Below are 16,644 nucleotides of genomic sequence, written 5' to 3'. Positions count from 1 at the left end.
AGTTTCTGAAATGCAATATATTTATAAAATTTTATTTTCTTACAAGATGCCTATAAATCCTTACAAGATGCCTATATGTCAAATTTATGTATTTACCATTTTGGTCTTAGTAGAATGTGCATTCTTTAAGACACAGATTCACAAACTAGGCTGAGTGCAGATTCCATTAACATCATAGTTTTTAGATTTGGGAATATGCCTTGGGTTCATGCCCTGTCTCTTCACACATATCCTCCAACTCTTACATGCAGGTTCCCTTTTCTGCTTTTGAACTGTAGCTTGCACTACATTAAGTCGGAAAGCTATAATTAATGTCTTGCCTCTAGTTTAAACAATATTCTGGAGTTTGTCAACTATTAGTTTTGAGGCAAAGTCCAAATAATAGATTGTGCATTTGTATATTTTGGTGATCTATAGTCAGAAAGGAAGGGAATGGAGGAGGATGGGAATGTGTGCAAATGTCAGGTTCAGTACATCTGGACCATGGCAAAAAAAAATCTCTTAGCTATTTTTGGAGCACTTTAATGGATGTGTAGTAAAAAACACTATCTCATAATAGAGCACATATTTTATGATCTAATGTTTTTATGTTTGCTGCCTTATGGACCCTAACTGGGTGGAAAAGCGGAATAAGAATCTTCTAAATAAATAAATAAAATATATATTCTGTCTCCTTCTGCAGGATCCTAATGTTGGTTTAGAAAAGAAACAATTGTCATAGGGTTCCTTGTATAATTCCTGGCCTGACTAGGATAGTAGTATGTATTGTACAGTGTTTTTTTAACCTTGTATTATGCCTGTGTGTGAAGGCATCTTAAGTTACTCTGTCTTTCTTTTGCATCCTTCCCCTATCCAGAATTAGTTATCAGTTTGGCACGTAAATGTACAGAGAGGCAAACTTAAATAAATTGCACAGTTTTGCACTCCATGATTGTTTAATCAGAACAAAGAGATAGTAAAGATTGTTATAGCCAGATTATTTTCCATGCTTCATTGCCCTTCTACCTCCTCTCCATCTTATTTGACAATCAGAATCTGTTTTTCCTTTCTAGATAATGATCAAAAGCATAGGAACTGAGTATCTCCTTTTTTGGGGGAAGCTGCTGCTTACAAACCTCCTCCTTAGACTCTGAGGGGGCAAAGCATGTGCATTCCTGGCAAAGAACGTGTAACAATGAACTGCTGTGTAGTTCACCACTGATAACTTTTCACACATGCACTAAAAATAACAATACTGTAATTAAGTTCTGGGTTAACATAAGAATTTAAGAGAAGCCAATGTTGGATTAGGCCAACGGCCCATCCAGTCCAACACTCTGTCACACAGTGGCCAAAAATACCAGGTGCCATCAGGAGGTCCGGCAGTGGGGCCAGGACACTAGAAGGCCTCCCACTGTTGTCTCCTCCCCCCCCAAGCACCAAGAATACAGTGCATCACTTGCCCCAGACTGAGAGTTCCTATCTATACCATGTAGCTAATAACCACTGATGAAACTCTGCTCCATATATTTATCTAATTCCCTCTTGAAACCGTCCATGCGTGTAGCCGCTGCCACCTCCTTCCATGTGTTAATCACTCTTTGGGTGAAGAAGTACTTCCTTTTATCTGTTCTAACCCGACTGCTTAGCAATTCCATTGAGTGCCCACAAGTTTTTGTATTGTGAGAAAGGGAGAAAAGTACTTGTTTCTCTACCTGCTCTATCCCACACGTAATCTTATCAATCTCTATCATGTCACCCCTCAGTCCTTGTTTCTCCATGCTAAAGAGCCCCAAGCGTTTGAACCATTCTTCATAGGGAAAGTGTTCCAACCCTTTTATCATTCTAGTTGCCCTGTTTTGCACTTTTTCCAGTACTATAATATCCTTTTTGAGGTGTGGTGATCAGAACTGTACACAGTATTCCAAATGAGGTCGTACCATTGATTTATACAGGGGCATTATGATACTGGCTGATTTGTTTTCAGTTCCCTTCCTAATAATCGTGAGCATAGCGTTGACCTTTTTTTATTGCAGTTGCACACTGTCTTGACACTTTCATTGAGTTATCTACTACGACTCCAAGATCTCTCTCTTGGTCAGTGTCTGCCAGTTCAGACCCCATCAATGTGTATTTATAGTTAGGAATTTTTGCTCCAGTGTGCATCACTTTGCACTTGGCCACATTGAACCCCATTTACCACGTTTAAGCCCACTCGCCCATCCTCGACAGATCTTACTTAGGAGCCTTTGATGAGGAACTTTATCAAAACCTTTCTGGAAGTCAAGGTAAACAACATCTATTGGGTCCCCCTTGTCCACATGGTTGTTCACGCCCTCAAAGAACACTAACAGGTTAGTGAGACAAGATCTTCCCTTACAGAATCCATGCTGAGTCTTCCTCAATAGGTTTTGTTCATCAATTTGCCTACTAATTCTTTCCTTAATAATAGTTTACACCAACTTACCCAGCATTGACGTCAGACTGACTGGCCTGTAATTTCCCAGATCTCCTCTGGAACCCTTTTTAAAGATGGGAGTGACATTAGCTACCTTCCAGTCCTCAGGAATGGAGGCAGATTTTAATGAAAGATTACATATTTTTGTAAGGAGATCCACAAGTTCACATTTGAGTTATTTCAGAACTCCAGGCCTGGTGATTTATCAGTTTTTAAGTCGTCTATGAGTCATAGGACCTCTTCTCTCGTCACCTCAGTCTGACTCAGATTTTTTAGATGGTGGTCCATTTGGGCACATTCTGTGTAGGGAGGATAAACCTTGCAATGTATGACTGTTCAGATAGTATAACTGTACACATTTTGGGGGGAAAGCTTAACAGTGTCTTTTCTCTTGAATATCTCTTCTTACCTTAAGACATAACTGGAAAGATTTTCCAGCCTAGCTTATATTAGCTGGTTGCTGAACCAGTGCAACATCCCAGCACAGCATCCGTGTACCCTGAAAAGCTTCTGCTTAGTGACTGTTCTAAATATAGCTGCAGCCTTTTCCATGCCTGTGTCATTCAGAACTTCCATTAGAAAAAGCATCAGAAAATTTGCTATCTTAACATTCTCTTTTAAATAGATTTTGTAAAAGGTCGGGTGATATTATCCTATTTAGAATAAAGACATTCTTCTCACATTAAAATTTGCTTTTGCCTTTGAGGTATAATACATAATATGGTATGCTGTATCAAAGTGAATATATTCAGATACCTCTGTCGCTTACATAACAGTAACTGAATGAGAATTTATGTACTTTAAGTCTCTTTGCAGCTAATAGAATATGACATTGTTTTCAGTTCAGCTGGATATAAAGCATTCAGTTGTGTTGGAAGAAGCAAAGACAGGATTGGTTAATAATTTCTGATTTTTAGTCTCTTGACATTTTACTAATATATATTTGCCACATTGATGACGTGAATAGGAAGCAACCCCTACATTTTAACTTCCTAACATTTTAGATCATAAAATGTCTCTGGGTATTTATTTTATTTCTTCTGTGTTTATGTATTTTTAAAGCTTGTGATATACAAGTCGTTAACTTTCTATTCTTTATGTCAAGAAATATGTTTAAGTGGGTTTTCTTGTGAAATGTCAGTTTAAAAATTTCTCATGGAATTATTTTTGATAGCCTTTCAAAATTAATAACCAAATATGAATATTCTGCATCTAAATTTGGGCTGCTACCATAGCATCATGTTCCATTGGGAACACACTGACACTGTGATGTACCTGAAGAGCAAAACTGTAATTCCTAGCAGACTGCATGTAATAAAAAAAAAATGTAGTAAACACTGAGTATTCCTTTTTTCCTGAGGAACTGAAGAGTACAATCTTCTGGACTCTGGTTCTATTTCCACTGCCTTGGGAAATAGCTGTCTGCTGATGCCAGCTCATATAGCATTTGAACTACCGGAAGAACTGCAAGTAGCGTACATTCTAGAGTTAGTAGCCTAGCCATGTTGCAGAAAAAGAAAAAGGAGACTCATGATACTTTAGAGACGAGCAGATTTACCAAATAATCCTATGCAGAGTTACTCCAGTCTGTCCATTGCACATAGTAGAGAGTCGAAAGCAGGTCTTCGTAGGGTTGCACTGTTCTTGAGGTATAAGCTTTCATGAACTGTAGTCCACTTTATGAGATGCATGAATTCTATCGCCTTCTTAGATCTGTACTAATTCTGCGTGTATGTGTTGGGTTAGCCAGTTTGTGAAGCGCTAAGGGCTGCACTGAGTTTGTTATGAGTTATGAGTTTATAGTACCCTAATTTGAATGTGTTTTGTCATGAACATGATAGATGCTAAATAGCTAAGATATTTTATTATACAGTGCCTTTCCTCAGAAATCGATACTCTTAGCAAGTCAGCTTTTCAGAAATCTTCACATACGAGTTTAGAAATCCTAAGAGTTGCACTTGCCTCCTTAGTATTTTACTGTATTTTACTGTTGCATTTTCAGACCATTCAGGAAAAGAAAAGATCTTAGGTTGCATAGATAAGAAAATTAGATTTATGACTGTGTGGTAACATTAATTTTGATCTTGGCAAAGATTGCATTTTATGTGTAATGATTACAAAGTGATTACAAAAAAGCTTTGACTTCCCAGTAGGGGGTTGCACTTAAGAAATGTTCGTTTTAATTTCATTTCAGGATTTTGGGAAGAGCATGATTTTCATTATCCCCAAATTTTCAGGTTGTTGATACCATTTTGGGAAAAAAATTAGGGACATTTTTAGGTTCAGGAATATTGGCTCCTGAAAATCATGTCCTTAAGAAAAATGAAATGATTTTTAGTGCATATACTTCCCTCCATCCCCCCCACCATGCCTCAGGAATGACACAGGAGGAGGGAGGGAGGGAGCACCCCAGCTGGTCTGTGGTGCTGATGCTGCTAAAGCCCTTTAAATGCCCTGGTCAGTAGACCTGGCCTCTTGAGTCCAGACTCAAAAGTAGAGGCGAAAAACGATGCAGCGGGAAAAAATATTTATTATATTTTGCTCAGAGATCCATACACATTTTGCATGCTACTTCACTAGGGGACCTGCCGTCTCCACCTCTCAGAATGTTCCCAGTGTGGTAAGCTGAGTCCAAACACCAGGTCTACTGCCTGTGGGAATTAGCAGTGGTACACCTGGTGCCCATACTTCCCAAGTCCTTTGACATGGGCTACATTCAAATTTCAAGATAAATCATGGCATATAAACTACTGTAGTTTGAGCAATCCTTGGTTAGTTTTGAAGTCTAAATACGCACAAGGTTTGCTAATTGGCATTAAGCTGGGATTTCAAAGTAGTCTGTACTAATTGTGGTTATCTGTGATATTTGAATTCACCTTTCATGGCTGCCTGTTCCCAGAAACAGCTGGGTAGATGTTCTCCCTGCTGGGTGGAAGAAAGAAGGCAGGAAAACGGGCAGACTGGGTTTTATGCACAAACAAACTGGGATTGGTTGTTTAAATCTGATCTGTGTTTGTTGCACAGACCACGGTTTAAACAAATGATGGTTTGTTTTAATTCCTGAATAGAGGCCATTGGTTTGTAAACGGAATAATTTTTTTGAGATGGTAATACATTTTAGCGGTATGTAAAATGGCTATACAATATTCCAGTATTCCTAGTTTAACAATACTGAGCAGGTTTTGATTAGCTTGCCACTTTACAATTCAAATATTCTTCTATTTTTCTATAGAATGCCATGATGACTTTTGAAGAAGAAAAAATGCAATTGGCGTGTGATGACTTAAAGGCCACTGAAAAACTGTGTGAGAGTGAAGAAGCAGGAGTTATAGAAACAATAAAAAATAAAATCAAAAAGAATGTAAGTGTAATATTGCCAAGATATGAATGCATGAATGTGTCCTAGGCTAGTGCAGTCACTGCCCCTGGAGTGAGGCTGTTTGGCTCATAAAAGAGGCTTGCATGGTTGAGTTTTCAAATTCAGTTTCAGATTTAAACCATATATGGGGTTTATTGTTCTGCATGATTTTCAATATAATAATATCCATTACAGGTGAAATAAGCATTAAGATTCTTCTACCCACTTAAGGCTCCTCCTATTTGCTCCATCCTTAGAAGCCCCTCTTTTCAGTCATGATAGTCAAATGGAATCTCCATGTTCAGAGGCAGTATCTCTCTGAATCCCATACAGGCACAATCAGGATAGGATTGTTGTTTTCAAGTCTTATTTGTATGCTTCTGAGACATAGTTGGAGGGACTTGGCTAGAAATAGAAGTTGCACTAGTGAAGATAGGTAACTTCCCAAAACCACAAACAGCATACAAGGCAAAGAAGGAATCTGATCTTCAAGTACATCTCCTCCCCCCAAATGGTTTCCAATTCATTTAGTTTCCCCCAGACATTCAAATCAGACTGACATTTTAATTTGTTAACCAGATCCTCCCCAGATTTATTCCACTTTGATCCTTTGGATATCTTCCTATCTTCATGTCAACCACTGCATTTGTTTTAAGTCGGTAGAGGTTTTTTGCTTTTACACAGAGCTGTTACCTCTAGCCCCCATTTTAATATTATTTGTACTTGCTGAGTTGCAAGCTCATAGACTGTGTAGCGACTCAACAGCTGTGCCTTTGCTTTGCTGTTCCTGCTATGTAAATTCTTAGAAGCTGGGGCCCAGATTTACTGCAGGACTTGTTTGTGGCCTTGTGGGTAGGGTGGGGGGAGGGCAAGGAGGGTAATGGCAGCAGCTATGGCTCTCATGGGCAGGGCGGGGGCTGGGCCACAACAAGTGCAGGACGCTTGGCCCTGCCTGAGCCCACTGCTGAGCCTGTCCCGGGGTCCAGAGAGGGCTGGAGGGTGGGGGTGGCCAAGAGGGCCATTTAAGGCCCTGCACTGCCCTGGGTTGACTTCCTTGCATTGTGGTTTTTAAGGGATCTTGGGGTAGGGATTCAAGGAGCATGCCCTGCTTGGCGGCTGTCGGGGGCTATCTTCATGCTCAAGTGACAGGGGAGACCACTTACGGGCGGTCGTTCTTGTGGGATCCAGTGACATGTCATCCCATGGTTCACAGCCTCCCCAGCAGGCTGGGGTGGGCAGGAGATCATTGACTGGTTGGCAGGTTAGTTGATGTTCAGGATCCAGTTCCCCATGCTGTGCCAAGGCTTCTTACATCTGTAACCAATAAAGTTGTGGCCAAATTATTCCAAACCAAGTTGTGCATGTGTTATTCAATGGGTCATCAAACAATTAATGGGCCCAGTGTGCAGGGGTCCCCCCTTCTGCGACCTCCCCCATGTCCTCCCCTTGGCGCTGCAAATCAAAATGACAGATACAGAGTTCACCTTTTGTACTTCAAAAGATTTATATGTTACCATTCCAGTTGGTAAAAGGTGGTCCTACATCATTTGCTACTAGCTGTTTATGTATATGAAGTCAGCACGTGTCCTCTCAAGCCAGAATGATTAATTTTGGCTAATAATTCCTCTGAAGTATCCCACTGATGCTGTTAATCTTTGCTAGTTCAGTAGACCTAGAGCAGCACGCTGCATAGTTTATAAATAATTCAGCTCTATCTCCCTTTGAGAACATCCTGACCTGCATTATTAACATTGGGCTTATAAAGTCTATGCAGTTTGCTTAGTTTTACTGTGCCACATATTTGGCAATGGGGATCTGTTATAGTGTTCCCGTTCCCAGTGTATAACTGCATTTCTATACCCCTTTCCCTATCCCTTTTACACATAGCAGGCTTGGGTTGTTGAACTTGTGGGGTAGGAGCATGGAAATCATCAGCTTTATGTGAGGCAAGGGGGGCAGTAGCCTATTGTTATTCCTTTATGTGAGGTAAAAGGCGACATTTTGAAAGGTAATATGCTTTTAAAATATATAGAGTATTACTACTTGCTTAATCCATTACTTTAAATACTCTTAGGATTGATTCAGACATAAATTGAAACCATGTTCTGTTTGAACTACAGTTAGGATTGTGAAGCCTGGATTCAGCTCACTGATAAATGCTCAATCCATTTCTTTCACTTGGTTGTCTGGAAAGGCTTTGCCAGAAAACAAGCCAGGAGTAAACTAGGGTGTCTGCACTCAAAGAGGCAATTATCCATCCACTATTTAAAAAAAAAAATCCCTACAAAAAAGTTATGTGGTCAGTTGTCACATGGATTAATCCTGGCTAGTTCCCTAATGCTGTCCTTGCTGTAGAGGCCAGGATCCTGGTAGGGGCAAAGCAGGAGAAGGGATGAAAGCAATGAAACCAGCATTTGAAGGATCTCTGTGATCATCTGCAAGCTGAATCCTGGTTTCACAAACTGTAGTTAAAATAAACCATGGTTTTGCATGATGCTGCAAAGCAGATCTTGGGGCTGTATTTGCAGGGAAGCTTCCTGCATTACAATTAACTGGGTGGTATCTGATACTTCCCAGTACTGTTTATTATTGTTCTACCAAATGATAAAGCAATAGTGTCAAAGTAAGCTTGTTCTCTGCCTTACACCCAGAATAGTGCACATGGGGCATGCATTTATTATGAGAACTTGTTTCATGTGTTTGCTGTTCTGTCTAGGTGTCCATGACTGCCTTCCTACTCCAGATGTAGGAGGGCTATTGTGTGCATATATGCATACGTGGCAACGAACCATCTTCCCTGCTAAAACAGAAGGCAAAAGGGGTGTTTTAATGTGTTGTCATTTCTTGTTTTCTGTCATGTTCCTTATCATTATGCATTGGCATTAGAGATGTAAAATTTCCGGTAATTTTGAAGCTCAGGAAAAAACCCAGGTTTTTCCCGTTTTTTTCCCCTGGGAAAACCCCCAGAAATTTTCGGAAAAATTGAAAAAAATGCTACATTGGCACTTCTTTTTTCTTTTCCAGATTGAAAGTCATTCTGTTACTTTAGGAACATAAAATATGACTATGGACAATTTTACTTGGCATGAAATTATCACAACTAGTATATTAAAAATATTGTGTATCCAAACAGTTATTACAAACAGAATTTACTTTTAAAATAATATTTATTTGTAATTGTAACAAATGGAGCAACAATCTCCTGAACTGTTTACTAGTTTATGTGGAACAGACAAAAAAACCTCCACAAAACAATTTTTAAAAATCCAGAAGTAACAATTATTCATATTTCCTCTCCACAGTATTAAATAATAAAAAACCCATTCTCATAAAAATAATTGAAGAGGGGGGAAGTGTATAGAAGGGAGTGTGGGACTAAGTTTCAATGAATGGGCATGAAATTTAATCAGAATCATTTTCTGAGCTGTAATTATCAGTTTTAGTCTCTGCTTCTGCAGCTACTCTGTTGTGTCTGTCCATTGGAGAGTTCTATCCATTGGAGAGTTCAGTTTGTAACCTAGGACTTGCTTGTCCTCAGTGCATAGAAATCCTCTGCAACAGATGGGAAATGCACAATGTTTGCAGAGTTTCCAAACATACAGACATAGTGTATCATACTACGTTAGAAGCCAGTATCAACACACTGCAGTGCTATAATTTCTACACAGAGATTTTAACGATCCTGATGGAAAACTTACTTTGCACTCCTGTGTTACATGTTAATAAATATTGTCTCTTTGGGAGAATTTAATCTGTATCGTGAGTCTTCCATATTTTTTTCAACAGGTTGATGGCCGAAAGTCTGCCCCATCCATGATCGATCGGCTGCAGAGACAGATAATCGTAGCTGACTGTCAGGTTTATCTTGCTGTGCTTTCTTTTGTAAAACAAGAACTATCAGGTGACCAGCATTTCTTAATATTAATAAGATTTGTTTTTTCATAGCATGTGCTTGAATGCTTTGTCATTTTAATCTACCAGGTCCTTATTATGTGGGAAGCAAGTGAGGAATTTTGAGTAACCAATTGTACTTGCAGGTCATTGACAGGTAGGGTTGCCAGGTCTGATTTGGGAAATACCTGGAGACTTTGGGGGTGGAGCCAGGAGAGAGCGGGGTTTGGGGAGGGGAGGGGCTTCAGCAGGGTACAAGGCCACAGAGTCCACCCTTCGAAGCAGCCATTTTCTCCAGGGGAGCTGATCTCTGTCAGCTGGAGATCAGTTAGAAAAGCAGGAGATCTCCAGGCCCCACCTGGGGGCTGGCAACCCCGTTGACAGGTCACACAACTAACCTTCTGTTATCTCATTAAGACTATTTGCTAAAATCAATTTGCTGTTCTTGTGCATAGGGTAGCAATACAAGCAACTTTGTCAGCCATTGTTCAGTTAATGATATTGGTTAGTATGGAAATGATATTAATCAAATGCTACCGTTACCTGCGGTGTTGCTGTGATAGCAGAAATTGTCAGGCAGTCTCAAGTCTTTATCCAGAGACATAATTCACTTTTCCTTAATGCTACCTTAGTTCTTAGGAATAATGTAATGTATGCCATAGTGATACTGTTTTACCTTATGACCTTTTGCAAGTTTGTACTTCTTGTTCAAAAAATAGCGAATCTATATAAAAGTTACATGATGTAATCTTTAGAAAGCCTGATGTTCTTAACAGCATCGTTGATTTGCAGTCCAAGGAGATGAGTTTAAAAAAAAAAACACCCCTTCCTTCTTTCTGCCTCTTGGTGCTTGCTGCAGCATTGCTGAATAAAACTGTGTAAACACTTGCCTTGTGGTGAACCACAGAAGTATTGAAGATGCTCTGCAGCGGTTGAACTGCACAGTCTTGCAGTAACTTTAGCCTCGTAATAAAGCTGAATCATGGCTGTTGGTCTGAATGTTTTATTACAACAGAGAGCTTAATTTTCCATAGCTTGGTACTTTTAAAAAGTAAACTATTTGCTTCATTCATCCTTTAAAAAGTCTATTACAAAGCAGTTGAGGCTGGATAGTGTAGATTTAGTGACTTCGCCACTTTGAGGATTTACGCTTGGAAACAAGCTTGCACAGTTATTTTTTTTTTCTTCCCTTTGTATGCCTGACTTATATTCCTGTATATTGGTCCTGGACCCCTTGGCACAACACTGGGATAAATCCTTTGGAAAGCACCAACTGGCTGTTTGAAATACCACATGCTTTACTAACACTGCTGAATTCATATGGTGATTTTGATATGGTTGCCTCTTCCTGATGAATCCTCCTGACTTTAAAGTCTTTAAATATCACTTTGAGCACTTATATAAATTAGGAGGAAAGGCTCACAGTTTTTAAAAATGCACTTTTTACAGGAAGCTCCCTTTGAGTTGTAAATATTAGTTTTTGGTTCTAACAAGCCATGTAATGCTATTCAGTCTGAAAGACTATGGTTCAGGGCCCATTAGTGTGCATTTTTCTGTCAGGTGAAAGCTGTAACCTTTGGAGTGAATTTTTCTTTCTTTCCACAGCTTATATAAAAGGTGGGTGGATCCTTAGAAAAGCTTGGAAAATCTACAATAAGTGCTACACGGACATTAATACACTTCAGGAATTGTATCAAAAGAAGATAACTCAGGAATCTCTGACTTCTGATGCTGCAAATGATAATCATATTACTGCAGAAGGTGTAACGGAGGATTCGCTAAACAGACTGAAAGGTGCTGTTAGCTTTGGATATGGACTTTTTCATCTTTGCATATCCATGGTGCCCCCAAACCTGCTCAAAATCATCAACCTGCTGGGTTTTCCCGGAGACCGCCTGCAGGGGCTTTCTTCACTGATGTATGCAAGTGAAAGTAAGGACATGAAGGCCCCTTTAGCTACGTGAGTAGCTATATTGCAATGCTTTGGTAGATAAATTAGTACTTTGACAGTAAGTAAACTACAGGCCAACATAAGTTTAGCAACACAGCCTTGATTATTTTAATGGAAACATCAGCAGGTGAAATTAACAGAGCAAATAGTTGGTTGAAATGCCATGGTTTATGAAATACACAGTACATTAATTCTAAGACTGCTATCAAGGGGCTTTTAATTAATTAATTTAATCTTACTGGAATATAAACTGGTTCTTATTTTAGAACGATACTTATTGAAAAGGACAGTTTTTAAAATCTTCAGTAGACTGCAACTTTGGTAAAATTTTATTTTAACTATTTGTTAATCCCCAGTTGTGTTGAACTACTAATTTTTAATGGCTCATTTTCTACTCACTCTCTACTTATATGTTTGGACCGGTAACTTCCATTCATTGTATCTGAAGAAGTGTGCGTGCACACAAAAGCTTATACCTTGAATAAAACTTTGTTGGTCTCAAAGGTGCCACCGGACTCAAACGTTGTTCTACTAATAATTTTTTATTTGAGGATTATTATGTGTTTCTCAAAACACAAATATCTCTGTCCAGACACTATTCAGTTCAATGGAGTGGGATAGTTATGCGTGCAGAATTATTTTGAATAGCTATAGCTTCCCTTTCTGTTCAGCTTAATAGAATAACCTTTTGACAAGAAATCCCAGTATGTTTTAATCTTCCCCAGCTGCACAGAACCTTTACTTTACAGTAGAATACTGCCATTGCCAGTTGCATCCTATTGAAGTGAATGGAAAAAAACCCCTGTATTGAATTTTTTGCTTTTATGGGGCACACACTTTTATTTTGGGGTTTAGCCAGTGTTTATTGTTTCATTGACCCTTAATAAAGTGCTGTTTTATTGTTGGAGCTATGTTCCTGTACTACAGCTGTAATACTTTAACAACTTGTTTCTGTTTAGAATGTGCTGTTTGGTAATCTGACTGAACAATGTAAGTTGCAGTCTGTTTTCTAAACATATTACATTTCAATATACAGTATGGTAAGAGTACTGTATCTTTCAGTTTCCCTTTAGTCGAATGGCTTCTTTTATTTGCGCCTTCTGTATTCTGGACCGGTATCCAAATACAGAGCTTTATGGGTTCTCCAGCTCACTTCAGTCGAAAGGATGCTTTTAATGTACAAAATGAAGGTTATGTAGAATGGCCATTTCCTTTGAAGTGAAGGAGAAAGATCACTAGTACATAGCATCATCTCCACATATCAGTGCACATGTGGCTCTGGATGGGAGCCCTCAGTTGAGGGGAGGGGCTGGACTGTGAATAGAGTTGTGCATGTAAGTGTGTAAAAGTTACCTAAAGTTGAAATTCCATGTAGCTGTGTGTGTAGGTGGGAGAAGTCCACAGTACATTCTCAATGTATATGAGTTTATAACTACAGTTGCTTATGTAGCTGAACTGGTAAAGCTAGTGTTAAATGGAACATTAGTTTACCTGTTCCACTGAGTAATCAAATTGTAGTAAAACTGTCTGAAATATATCTGTAATATGCATGCTTCTCTCCTGCCCACATCTGTGGCTCTGTAGGATTGTGACATTAGTAGGCTTGTGAAGAGGCGAGTTTTTTAAAGCATTTTCTCTTCTAAATATCCTCTCTCTTGCTGTGATTTAAATTTAGCTCTCAATTAAGGTATTAGATAACATTAGTCTGACACTAGAACAAGAGAATAATTGATCCCTTCGTCTTGTATCAGCATCTAACTAGGCAAGTGGGAGTTGTCATGATCATTTTTTGTATATTTTCAGATTAGCCTTGCTGTGGTACCACACTGTAGTTCGTCCCTTTTTTGCTTTGGATGGCAGTGATACCAAAGCCGGACTGCAAGAAGCTAAGGACATTCTTCAGAAAAAAGAAGCTGCTTATCCAAATTCCTCTCTGTTTATGTTCTTCAAGGGAAGGATACAACGCTTAGAGGTACTGTAAAGTTTCTCTAGTGCTTCTTTGAGATTCACTTAATCTAAACTTTTTAAATAAAGCCATAATTTCAGAGCAAAACATGCAGAATAAAAAAAGTCCATCGATTTTGTTGCTTTTCAGTATCGGTATTAACCGTAGTAGAGCCAAAAGGCTTATTACACCTAGCACCTGCTAGTTATCCTTGAAACATGACCTTTTGAGCTTTTTTATTTTAAGCAAACAGCATGTCCTATGGCAAAGGAAAGGCACTTCATCTCTCATATCTAGCTACTGTTCTGTTGGTGGTAAAGCCAGAGTCTTCCTGCCCCCTTGTGGCAAGAGAAATTAACTTCCCTGAAATTAGCACCAGCAGCTCTGTTCAACTTGCCACTGGTGATCCATCATATCATATACAAAGCTGAGTATTTATTTATGTTTTGTTGCTAATTTTTCATAATTAGCACTTAATTACTGGAAGTATTGCTCTATGCTGATCTGGTTTCCTTTTCCCTGTGGCACAAACCTCACTAGGGCTCTTCATGCTGAATCCTCACAAAACTCGCAGGCCCTCTGCTTTTTTCCTCATAGTCATCTTAAGATTCTGTGCATTACTTGGAAGTTAATGACTAGCCTTAAATGAATTATTGTGATAATCTTGCCAAAGTACATACCATTCTAGCAGACTAGATGCTCCTACAGTCTAGAAACAACTGTTTTTGCTGTATAGTACTCTCTTCTTTTTCTCTGTGTGGTAAACATCAAGCTGCATTTTGGTTGCTCTTTAACATACTAACCCTCAGACTTGTACTGTTTGGGGAGAGATGGTGCATGCATTTTCCATTTACAGCGGTAGTCCCATGTTCTAGCTTTAAAGTACTTCTGAGCATTCATAACAGATTTGAACCATATTTTCTCTGCTGCATCTTCTCTTCCAGAGTTTTATTGTAATCACCCAAGCCAGAACCTTCTTCCTGGTTTTAAGACTTTCCAGAGTTTTATTGTAATCACCCAAGCCAGTTCAGAACCTTCTTCCTGGTTTTAAGACTTCGATTATTGTGCTGATCATGTTGAACTTCTGGTATCACCAAGTGGTAGTGGAGCTTTCTCTAGAATGTGCCTTCTTGTTTTCAAAGGCTACCTTAAAAGACCACAAAAAGAATACGTCCTGTGAGGTGTGGGGTTTGGCCACAATTCTTACAACTGCCCACAATACCCTAATGCAGGGGTGGTCAAACTGCAGCTCGGGAGCCACATGAAGCTCTTTCTCACAGTCTAATTTAATTTTAATAAAAAGCAAATTTGCATATTTTTCAATAAAAATGTGTGTGTAATATTTGTCCATGCCTTGCAGCTCTCAGACATCTGACGCTTATTCTGTGTGGCTGTTATGTTAAGCAAGTTTGGCCACCCCTGCCCTAATGTGTTCTTACAGGGGAGGTTGGTAAGGCTATGCATAGAAAGAAGCTAATTAGTTTATAAAAATTAATAGAATAGTTTGTATTGTTTATGAACATTTGGTAGCACTTTTCCCTATGTAGTGGTATGTGTGGTGTTTAGCTCCTTCTGAAATCTCGGAGGACACAAACTACATAATACCGCACAACACTTTTCTGAGTTTGAACCAGTGCTCAAATTACAGGGCAGCCAGGGAAGGGAAGACAGTAGTACAGAGACTTGTAAGCCAAGGGGCGTTTGATCAGTAAGTAGAACAACCTACTGTGCATCACTGCTGTCCTGTACCATCTGCCCTGCCTCTCAGTTGATGCCTCTTCCCTGGGGAAGTCTCTCTTGAGTGATCCCAGGATTTATGGTTATTTCCCTTTGTGATTGCACCTCAAGTAGGTCTCTGGAGAGCAGCCTGAATAGCCCAGACTAGCCCAAGCTTGTCAGTTCTTGGAAGCAAAGTAGAGAGAAGAGGAGAAGAGATTAGATTTATACCCCACCCTTCACCTGGAATCTCAGAACGGTTTACAAACTCCTTTCCCTTCCCCTCCCCACAATAGACACCCTGTGAGGTAGGTGGGGCTGAGAGTCTTCCCTTGGTGGGTGTTGTTTGAGGCAGTTCTCATTGGCAGAAACATACCCAACCTTTAAGGTCAAAATTATATCACGGGAAAACTGAACTGTAGCAGCTCTAATAGCCCAAACTAGCTTCATCTTATCAGAAGCTAAGCAGGACCAATTCTTGGATGGGAAACCATCAAGGAAGACCAGGGCAGACTTTTGGTTTTGGTGCAGCAAGATCGAGGTGAGCTGTGGAGCTCTGCTCCAGCAGCCACTCAAATTGCACGGTTTGGGGGAGTTTGGGCTGTCCAAACTCCTAGGGGGGCCTCAGGAGAGGGGTCCCTGAAGCAGAGGGAGCAATGAAGACCAGACACTGGTGGCGGCTTGGATCTGGAGTCTTTTGTCTGCCCCGAAGCCCCAGCCCCACCATATTGGCCCTAAGCTGTGACTGCCAGATTTGGTGAGAATCAAAACTAAGCGTATTTCTACAATAAATCACTTTCTACATCAACTGCAAGAAGATACTTAACAAGTAAGCTTTTTTTCTCTCCGTACGTGCATGAAATATTTGCTGAAACAGAGATGAGGAACTCAACCAGGCTATGAGAAAGTTCAGAAAGAAAGGGGAGGTAGGGAATGCCTATTTAGCTATCCCTCCCCCCCTCTATTTGGAAGCCACTTTCAATCTAAAGGAAATAACATCAAAAGGACTAAATCATTAGAAGAATTTCACTGTGCTATTTATCTAACTGGTTGTAAACTAAAGAGTATCTGGTGGATTCTCATGTCTAGTCTAAACAAACCTTAATGGTTTGGCTATTTGACTAAATTGCTCCGTGGGGGGAAAAAGGCTACTTTTCAACTGATAACAGAAACAAGAACATTTTTGATGCAGCTCTGCTCCCAGTGCAGCGTAGTTTGTGTCTTTTGGCAGACCATGTTCAGGAGCTTTCTTGCAAATTTTACCAAGTAGAAAGTCTGTTGGAACAACCCTTAAATGAACCAAAAGATTTGAGTGAAGAGCTGACTTTGGAAGAGGAGGACTAACT

General features: G+C 39.7%; 1 protein-coding gene across 1 annotated transcript in view; it reads left to right on the top strand.

The window, feature by feature from the left end:
* The window catches only part of TTC39C (tetratricopeptide repeat domain 39C), a 68,719-nt gene that overhangs the window by 33,011 nt on the left and 19,064 nt on the right, over window positions 1-16,644 (top strand). The window contains exons 3-6 of the mRNA XM_015420743.1: window positions 5,670-5,798; window positions 9,582-9,696; window positions 11,292-11,646; window positions 13,441-13,609. Coding sequence (XP_015276229.1) covers window positions 5,670-5,798; window positions 9,582-9,696; window positions 11,292-11,646; window positions 13,441-13,609 — 768 coding nt within the window. The remainder of the gene's footprint in view (window positions 1-5,669; window positions 5,799-9,581; window positions 9,697-11,291; window positions 11,647-13,440; window positions 13,610-16,644) is intronic.

This window comes from Gekko japonicus, unplaced genomic scaffold (assembly GCF_001447785.1).
Source record: "Gekko japonicus isolate JY-2015 unplaced genomic scaffold, Gekko_japonicus_V1.1 scaffold1602, whole genome shotgun sequence".
Lineage (NCBI taxonomy): Eukaryota > Metazoa > Chordata > Lepidosauria > Squamata > Gekkonidae > Gekko > Gekko japonicus.
The sequence above is the reverse complement of the archived record's forward strand: the minus strand, read 5'-3'. Positions and strand labels throughout refer to the sequence as shown.